General features: G+C 47.3%; 1 protein-coding gene across 1 annotated transcript; it reads left to right on the top strand.

Annotated features, from left to right (window-relative positions):
• Nucleotides 1–1,585: 1,585 nt before the first annotated feature.
• LOC126188709 (probable cytochrome P450 6a14) lies at nt 1,586–5,538 on the top strand. Its single transcript, XM_049930317.1, has 5 exons — nt 1,586–1,707; nt 3,375–3,610; nt 3,848–4,216; nt 5,269–5,442; nt 5,495–5,538. The coding sequence occupies exons 1-5, from the start codon at nt 1,586–1,588 to the stop codon at nt 5,536–5,538; spliced, it is 945 nt and encodes a 314-aa protein (XP_049786274.1).
• Nucleotides 5,539–9,909: the final 4,371 nt, after the last annotated feature.

The following is a 9,909-nucleotide window of genomic DNA, read 5'->3' on the forward strand; positions in this document are numbered from 1 at the left end:
TTCATTCCCGGTGCGGAAAGAGGAACTCTCCGTATTCCTTTAATGCGTCGATACTCGCCAATAATAGCAGCACTATTGCCGTTGTTTTTATAAAACAGCTTCACGAGTAAAGTCCTGCTCACCTTGTCCAGAACCATGTTGACTGTCTGCAATTGTAATCCACACTGATGCTTGTGCTTCAGCGCTACATCGCCGTACCAATACCAGCTGCTAACGGAAAGTTAAGACGCTAGCACTACTAACAACGCAAATTCTGCAGCCCACTGTCTGGAGATCATTATTATAAAATTTGGTACTCATAGAGTAAATGGTTTTTAATTCTACATTAAAGTGGTGAAACTTTAATAGTAACCGCCGTGTCTCTAGACGCAAATGGAGCACACAACTTACGCCCCAGGGTGAGGTTCAACTGGGTCAAATGGCCCTGAGCATATGGGACTTAACTTCTAAGGTCATCAGTCCCCTAGAACTTAGAACTACTTAAACCTAACTAACCTAAGGACATCACACACATCCATGCCCGAGGCAGGATTCGAATCGGCGACCGTAGCGGTCGCGCGGTTCCATGCTGTAGCGCCTAGAACCGCTCGGCCACCCCGGCCGGCCCAGGGTGAGGGCTGGCGTCAAGAAAAGCTCGCGGCCGCCAGCTACCACTAATATTGTCTCAAACCAAATAACAATGCCGACCCTGTAGAAGAAATGGGAAAAGGCAAAAGAAGAAGGCTCTGGGACAGATCAGTGAATATCAGTGCCCCTATGTGCGTGAGAAAACAGGAATCACGTACGTAATAGTGTATTCAAAACGAAAATACTCGTTCTGATTAAAATAAGACATCACCAACGTTTTCTTATAATTGATAAATCGACAGAATATTCGCAAACTGACAAGTCCCCACCTGCAGACTCGAGAGTCAGCTGTATTTCTGCATTCGCTGTAAGATGTTCCAGAGCATCAACATTATGTGTTTGGTTCAAATGGCTCTGAGCATTATGGGACTTAACGTCTGAGGTCACCAGTCCCCTAGAACTTAGAACTACTTAAAACTAACTAACCCTAAGGACAGCACACACATCCATGCCCGAGTCAGGATTCGAACCTGCGACCGTAGCGATCGCACGGTTCCAGACTGTAGTGCCTAGAACCGCTCGGCCACCTGGCCAGCCCATTATGTGTTTAAATGAACACCAGCTTTATCCCACTTTCCATATTAACAGACTATCCACAGCAAGCTGCCACGCTTGCCGAAGTGCGCCAAGTGGTCATCAAGTGGTCCCCTGCACAATGAAACATTATCACGGCCGCAACCGATGACAGGATAGCCGAGAGAGAGTGAGTTCAAGGTTGAGAGTACTACGTTTGAATGAGCGCCAGTACTCGCAGAGATAGACGATTGTCATGTTGGCTGCGGGATGACGGAGCGTTTCAGCTTCGTCACGCCCGCCTCGGACAGAGAGCGTCGCGGCGAGTGAGACGGCGCTAGGCGAGAGGCTGGTGGTGGGGGAAGCGCGCTGATACTTAAGGCAGAGGCCGGCCCGTGCCGTCACCACAACACTCCCACTCGCCGTGCTGTGCTATCTGGAAGTCATGAGTGTTTCGAGCAGACTGCTGCTATTGGGCGCCGGCTGCGTTCCCAGCCTCTCCGTCTGGGCCCTGCCGGCTGCTGCCTTCGTCGCTGTCATCGCCGCCTGCATTTCTCTGCGGTACAGGTACGACACAATGCAAATAGCTAAGGCCTGAATTTTCTTCCTTAAGTATCACTCTACTGGGGCTTCCGAAAACGAACCTGAGTCTTAGTCAGGGTAGCAGTAATTAGGCAGTGGTGAATCTTACAGCGCATACAGGAATTGAAATGGTTAGTAAACTATAATACAGTGTATAACTGGTATCATGAATGAGGTAATGGCAACATAGTACAGTAACAACAATATTGTGTCAATACGTGTTTACACATGCATTTGAGTGTCTGTTATACGTGATAACAATATCTGCAGACGGTCTGGAGCAAGGACAGAATTAGCTACTCTGCCGCAGCGCTTTTCTGTCGGAAACACGTCCGCTAAGTTACAAATTTTGCTTTATTTTTCTGGGCTGTTGTGTTGTGATTTCGATGCCACATACTTACTGTTTAGATATAACCTTGTTTTTATTCACTCGGCAATACTTCTGACGAGATATTAGATATTATAATTTGGACACAAGTTTAAATTCCTTTAGTTTTCACTAAGTATTGGTTTCCATTATAAAATCATCTGATGATTATATGAAGCACATGCAGTAAATCGTCTTTATTTTCTTGACACATCAGTTTGCAGTGTGTCAGTGAGGCTTCAGGACGATTAGACGCTCCATACATCTTACAGATGTAGCGATGTGTCTTCCTCAACGATGTGGAAACACTACAAATTGACAAAACAACAAACCCTAAAACATTTTATAGCAGTGACTCCTGTAAAAACCAACAGTTCCATAATTTAGCAGACAAATTTAGTTGCAGCCACTGCAAGTAGACCTAAGCTATGCTCTCAGAAAATGAGCAATGGAAATAATTCATTGGAACTTTCCAAAGACGAATTAAGCTGAATTCGCCCTATTAAATAATTTGCTGAATAACTTGCACACTTTGGTACTACAGCCCAGATTTTTTGAACGAGTTTGCCTGGCAATTTATAAAAGTTTCACTCGAAGTAATTAAGTTTCTATCATTATTTGTTGTTTCATATATTTGAACTAACAAGTACCGTATACCATACACATACAAACAAGATTTCTTAATGTACAGGAGAGTATCACAGATACATATAGAAACAAGATTTCCTTAACGTACAGGAGAGTATCATAGAAATATAGAAAAACTCAACTAGCATAATCAAAGAGAAAAGAATTTTAGCAACAGCAGTTTTCAATTTTCAGTGAGGAATCTACAGTTTATCTAGGACCGTGTGTAAGCAGTAGGGCATGAATGGCCGAAGAATATAAGTAGTCGTTTGTGCCATGCTCAATACATAATGACCTTCAGTGAATTGCAAAGTACATATTTAGATGAAATCAGCATACTACAGCATCATGCTTTTGTTTGGGGTCCAACAGCAACAGCTGCTTATGAATCTTGCCAGTTGTATGGCCCTGGTGCATTAAACTTTTTTGTTACTGACATTTCGTCCTGAGCTGCAATACATATCTTCAGATGTACTAGTCACTAGACACGACCCAGCAGAGACAGGCGTATCTCTCAAGATACTCAACGCAGCCCTGGACGAAACGTCAAGAAAAGAATAGTATCATGGTCGATGAGAGCCCGGAAACTTTACCAGTAACAAAGACAAGCAGTAGTGGAAGGCTTGGTTCAACAGGCGTGTTCTCCGTTGCGTTGCAGAGTGCTGCAGTGGCTGCTGGCCCTGGTGGTGGAGACGCGCCCCCTACACGAGGTGCTGCACGGCCACTACGTGTCGCGGCCGCAGGAGTCCGCCTCGTGGGTGCGGCTGGGCCGGCAGCGGCTGCTGCTGCTGAGGGACCCACAGCTCGCCTGGCAGCTGCTGTCCGCGCACTTCCCCAGCTTCCCCGCCAGGGCGCGCACCCAGGGCTACGACGACGGGCTGTTCGCTCAGGAAGGTGAGACACCTGTGATGGCATTTAGCCAGTCTCTCTAATACACAGGTTATATGTCTCAGTTCCCACTGAGTACCGTAGCGATACTCAGGCAGGCCCTTGCCGGTGTTGCAGGAGAGCAGTGGAAGCGGGCCCGCGGCTGCCTGACGCCGTCGTTTACGCCGTCGGCCCTGCGCGCCGCCGAGCCGCAGCTGCGCGCGCACGCCCGCCGCCTGGCCTCTCTGGCTGGCGGGTCTGCAGCCGCTGTGTCGCCGCGGCAGCTGCTGGCCTACTGCACCGACTGCGTCGCCTCGGCGCTGCTCGGGCTGCAGACGCGGACCCTCGAGGACGCGGAGGGCTGCTCGCCCTTCCTGGAGGCCGTGCAGCGCGCGCACGACGCTAAGTCGTCGTTCGGCCGCCGCTTCGTGTTCGAATACCTGGGTCAAGCCGCATTCGACGCTCTGGGGCTGGGACAATTACCCGACAAGATTGCGAACTTCTTCAGATCGGTGGCTGCCGTCAGTATCGACCACCGTAACAGCAGCCCTGTGTCTTCTCACGACTTTGTACACCTGCTTACGAAGAAGATGAAGCTGGAGGGCGCAGATGATAATGCTGTCCTACATGAAGGTAACTACAGGAACCCACTTGCTGACATCATCAGATGTGTGCACACTACCATATCACATTATTATGACCACCACATACATCACACAATATATGTCACATAATATTCCCTGGCAAAGTAGATGTTCAAAAAGACAGATAAGACTCTGTAGGTTTTTTTTTTCAAGTGAAAGAAAGGATTAACTGTATTGTGAAATGGACTTCCATTGCTTTTCTGCTAAAATGTAAAGTCCTTGTGTAGCTCTGTCGTGAAAATGCGTTACTGGCGAAAGGGTTAATAACACTGTCGTTATTGTCGAGGTGATCTTTCCACTCTAGGCGAAGACAAGTCGACTTACAATAGCAGCACCGTTCACTTTCCAAATAAACTGGGCAGTAGCGTTCTGTGTCTATTAAAGCACCCCAGTGAACCAAGCTGCGAACAGAGCTATGAAGTAGACAGGTGGCTTAAAGACGATACATTGATGGGAAAAACTAATTTCCTCGCCGCTGGTGACAAGCAGCAATATGCAATGGATCGCGGTTCCTGCATGACGGGACATCTGGGCATCAAGAGACTCCAGTGAGAGATTTCGGAGAGCGAAGGCTTTTCTGCTACATTGCTAGAAGGCGTGGGTGATGTAGTGGTAGCATCAGTACTGTGGTCTAAGAAAAGTTTTTGGGTTAGGTTTCTACTGTCATTAATCCTGTGGAAATTACTTTCCACTGATTTCATAATTTCTTTGTCCGTACTTTCACATGGACACGAAGATTGTTTTCCATAGTACAGGTGGAATCTTACTTGAAACTGCATATCACGCGGCTATAGATGTAGGGAAATGGCTGAAATAGGCCACTAAGTTGTCAAAATATTAGCTGCTTCAATTCTTCACCATGGCTCGTCAGTAGCTGACAGAAGAGCTTTAGATACCTTTTACAATCCTGCACAACTGCTGTGAGTGCTGCAAACTTCCGGTAATGTATGTGCGACTAGGTGGTCGTAATGAAGTGACTAGGCAGTGTTTCCTTCCGATTCAGTGGCATTTGTCAACAGTCAATCGTTTTCATCGTTGCAGTTTCGAGTCAGACCGCCGCCATCCTGTCAGCCGGCGCTGGAGAGACCAGCCACGTGCTGCAGCACTGCCTCCTGGAGCTGGCCGCGCAGCCACAGCTGCAGCAGCGACTGCGCTCTGACATCGCCTCTGCTCAAGACCCAGCTGCTCTGCCTCTGCTGGAAGCCGTTGTCAATGGTGAGCACAACGCCTTTGCAATCTGTATAATAAAGATAATTTATTCTGACAGAATGTCCTACTTCAAGAGATGCTACACTGTCTGGAAAAGTTTAATCTGTGAGTGTAAAGAGATTCAGAAATGCATAGGTGAAAAACCGTTTGATGCGAAGAATGTCAGTAGCCTTAAACTCGAAAAAAACTTAACGAAAACGCGGAAATTTCGAAGAAAAAGTTCGTAGTATGTCAATGAACTCAGTCGACTCACTGCCACTTTATCTATTACGTAAATTTAATGAACACAGAGAGAGTATAGACTTATGACGAGAATCGAGGGAACACATTTTTCAGTATGAATATCTAAGAACCTCACCAGGACCAAACCAGAATAAAGAATTTAGATATGTAGAATTATTACCTGTCGAATCATACGAGCCGGCCACTGTGGCCGAGCGGTTCCAAGCGCTTCAGTCCGGAACGACGCAGCTACTACGGTCGCAGGTTCGAATACTGCCTTGGGCATCGATGTGGGTGTTGTCCTTAGGTTAGTTAGGTTTAAGTAGCTCTAAGTCTAGGGGACTGATGACCTCAGATGTTAAATCCCATAGAGCTTAGAGCCATTTGAACCATTTTTGAACCATATGAGGGCGTGCTGAAAAGTAATTTTTTTATACGAAAAATCTTAAAGCTCTTGAAATAAGACAAACGTTATTAAGATTCTACATCTTTATCTACTGTGGAACAATCCAATGTCTCCATCATATATCTCGATTAAGCAATATAAGCTCACGGAGTTTCAGTCACTCGGGAAAATTCACTAAACATATTCTTCGCGGGAAGGTAAATGATTCATTTCGGAAACAAACCCTAGGTTGTGGCAAAGCTTTGCGATTCTGTTGATGGAAGAAGGCCATTCCAACTACAAGGGCGAAAGAGCTGTGCATTTTCGGACACGGATAGAGGAACTGGGATACTGAGGGGCCATTAAAATTGCTACACCACGAAGATGACGTGCTACAGACGCGAAATATAACCGACAGGAAGAAGATGCTGTGATATCCAAATGATTAGCTTTTCAGAGCACTCACACAAGGTTGCCGCCGGTAGCGACACCTACAACGTGCTGACATGAGGAACGTTCCCAACCGATTTCTCATACACAAACAGCAGTTGACCGGCTTTGCCTGGTGAAACGTTGTAGTGATGCCTCGTGTAAGGAGGAGAAAAGCGTATCATCACTTTTCCGACTTGGATAAAGGTCGGATTGTAGCCTACCGCGATTGCGGTTTATCGTATCGCGACATAGCTGCTCGCGTTGGTCGAGATCCAATGACTGTTAGCAGAACATGGAATCGGTGGGTTCAGGAGAGTAATACGGAACGCCATGCTGGATCCCAATGGCCTCGTATCACTAGCAGTCGAGATGACAGGCATCTTATCCGCATGGCTGTAACGGATCGTGCAGCCACGTCTCGATCCCTGAGTCAACAGATGGGGACGTTTGCAAGACAACAACCATCTGCACGAATAGTTCGACGACGTTTGCAGCAGCATGGACTATCAGTTCGGAGACCATGGCTGCGGTTACCCTTGACATTGCATCACAGACAGGAGCGCCTGCGATGGTGTTCTCAACGACGAACCTGGGTGCACAAATGGCAAAACGTCATTTTTTCGGATGAATCCAGATTCTGTTTACAGCATCATGATGGTCGCATCCATGTTTGACGACATCGCAGTAAACGCACAGTGGAATCGTGAATTCGTCATCGCCATACTGGCGTATCACACGGTGTGATGGTATGGGGTGCCATTGGTTACACGTCTGGGTCACCTCTTGTTCGCATTGACTGCACTTTGAACAGTGGACGTTACATTTCAGATGTGTTACGACCCGTGGCTCTACCCTTCATTCGATTCCTGGGAAACCCTACATTTCAGCAGGATAATGCACGACCGCATGTTGCAAGCCCTGCACGGGCCTTTCTGGATACAGAAAATTTTCGACTGCTGCCCTGGCTACCACATTCTCCAGATCTCTAACCAATTGAAAACGTCTGGTCAATGGTGGCGGAGCAACTGGCTCGTCACAATACGCCAGTCACTACTCTTGATGAACTGTGGTATCGTGTTGAGGCTGCATGGGCAGCTGTACCTGTACACGCCATCCAAGCTCTGTTTGACTCAATGCCCAGGCGTATCAAGGCCGTTATTACGGCCAGAGGTGGTTGTTCTGGGTACTGATTTCTCAGGATATACGCATCCAAACTGCGTGAAAATTTAATCACATGTCAGTTCTAGTATAATATATTTGTCCAATGAATACCTGTTTATCGTCTGCATTTCTTCTTGGTGTGGCAATTTTAATGGCCAGTAGTGTATATGGAGGTGTGGGAAGCTACAGAGAGGCGGGCACACATATCATGTTTCACATATTCCATTCACTAGAGAAAATTGAAAAGGGCAAACAAATAACGCCATGAATATCTTTCGCCTCACACTGGAAGATGGAGAGTGTGTATAGATGATGATTAATAAAAAAGAGATGTGCAAATAGGGACGAAGAGTTGTAAAGATAATGGTGGTGGAGAAAGAAGTAACTGTTTCAGTCTCTTCTCCAAATTTCTGGGGCAAGTTACTGTGAGCGGTGTCTGCTGTGTTGAAAAGGACTCCGATTTAGATTCGTAGTCTGTGTTCATCATTTTCCCCTTAGAAAGCGACGTATTTAAAAAATAACTTTAGTACGAATAGGGTACTGACCCTTGTTCCTGATATGTACTGTACTGTTTGTCGCACGAAGTTGGACTCTCGTTACCTGCAGCTGACGTGTTGTATTTCCGCTGCAGAGACGCTGCGGCTGCACCCCTCAGAGCCAGTGTTGAGCCGCGAGTGCCGGCAGGCGTGCTCGCTGGGAGGCGAGCGGCTGCGGCCGGGGGACCGCGTCCTGGTGCCCGTCTGGTCGCTCGCCAGGGACTGCGGGCCCGGCAGCTTCCAGCCAGACACAGGCGTGGAGGCGCCACAGCTCGTCTTCGGCGGGGGACCGCGAAAGTGTGTCGGTAAGTCCAGCAACTTACTCATCCAGCCTGCGATCTTTATGATGAATGCACACGTACCTTAATTGACGTGACATACTCAGTGCGTAGCCTAATGTGGTCTTTCTGTTTCAGGTTACAGGCTGGGTCTGTTGGCCGTGAAGACCGCCGTTGTCGAACTCTTATCGCAGTACGAGCTGTCCACTGAGGACGGAAAGACACTGCTCGCCAGGAGAGTCGACAATCTCTAGCGATCTGAAATTAGAATAACGGCTTGACGTCCACAGTGCTGCATTCCTTCTAGTCTAGTCGAAATAATTTACTTTCATCACCGATATTATCCAAAGAATACACTCCATGAGACTGAGATACATGCTGCTAGATGTTACCATGTAACAGAGCTCAGAATTTTACTACTGTGTAGTAGTCCAATAATTTATTTCATATTAAAATATTGTTCATATGCTTAAAAACGATGAACAGATGTTGTCAGCATTTGTTTATGATAAGTACTTGTAAAGACCCTAAAGAACATTTCGTCTTAATGTTAAATTGTTGGGCCTAAGAAGTTATAAGACTGAATACGCTAATTATAATGTTAATAATAAAAGCCAATAAATTATTTTATTTCGTACATATTGTCTTCAGACATCTTTTTCTTAGCAGATAGCTCCTACACTCCTGGAAATTGAAATAAGAACACCGTGAATTCATTGTCCCAGGAAGGGGAAACTTTATTGACACATTCCTGGGGTCAGATACATCACATGATCACACTGACAGAACCACAGGCACATAGACACAGGCAACAGAGCATGCACAATGTCGGCACTAGTACAGTGTATATCCACCTTTCGCAGCAATGCAGGCTGCTATTCTCCCATGGAGACGATCGTAGAGATGCTGGATGTAGTCCTGTGGAACGGCTTGCCATGCCATTTCCACCTGGCGCCTCAGTTGGACCAGCGTTCGTGCTGGACGTGCAGACCGCGTGAGACGACGCTTCATCCAGTCCCAAACATGCTCAATGGGGGACAGATCCGGAGATCTTGCTGGCCAGGGTAGTTGACTTACACCTTCTAGAGCACGTTGGGTGGCACGGGGTACATGCGGACGTGCATTGTCCTGTTGGAACAGCAAGTTCCCTTGCCGGTCTAGGAATGGTAGAACGATGGGTTCGATGACGGTTTGGATGTACCGTGCACTATTCAGTGTCCCCTCGACGATCACCAGTGGTGTACGGCCAGTGTAGGAGATCGCTCCCCACACCATGAAGCCGGGTGTTGGCCCTGTGTGCCTCGGTCGTATGCAGTCCTGATTGTGGCGCTCACCTGCACGGCGCCAAACACGCATACGACCATCATTGGCACCAAGGCAGAAGCGACTCTCATCGCTGAAGACAACACGTCTCCATTCGTCCCTCCATTCACGCCTGTCGCGACACCACTGGAAACGG

This window comes from Schistocerca cancellata, chromosome 5 (genome assembly GCF_023864275.1).
Source record: "Schistocerca cancellata isolate TAMUIC-IGC-003103 chromosome 5, iqSchCanc2.1, whole genome shotgun sequence".
Classification (NCBI taxonomy): Eukaryota; Metazoa; Arthropoda; class Insecta; order Orthoptera; family Acrididae; genus Schistocerca; species Schistocerca cancellata.

Bases quoted from the DNA above. Each gene is read 5' to 3' on its own strand.
- LOC126188709 (XM_049930317.1), top strand. From the start codon at position 1,586: ATGAGTGTTTCGAGCAGACTGCTGCTATTGGGCGCCGGCTGCGTTCCC. The intron at 1,708-3,374 runs GTACGACACAAT...GTTGCGTTGCAG, and splicing joins TGCATTTCTCTGCGGTACAG to AGTGCTGCAGTGGCTGCTGG. The intron at 5,443-5,494 runs GTGAGCACAACG...TTATTCTGACAG, and splicing joins GCTGGAAGCCGTTGTCAATG to AATGTCCTACTTCAAGAGAT.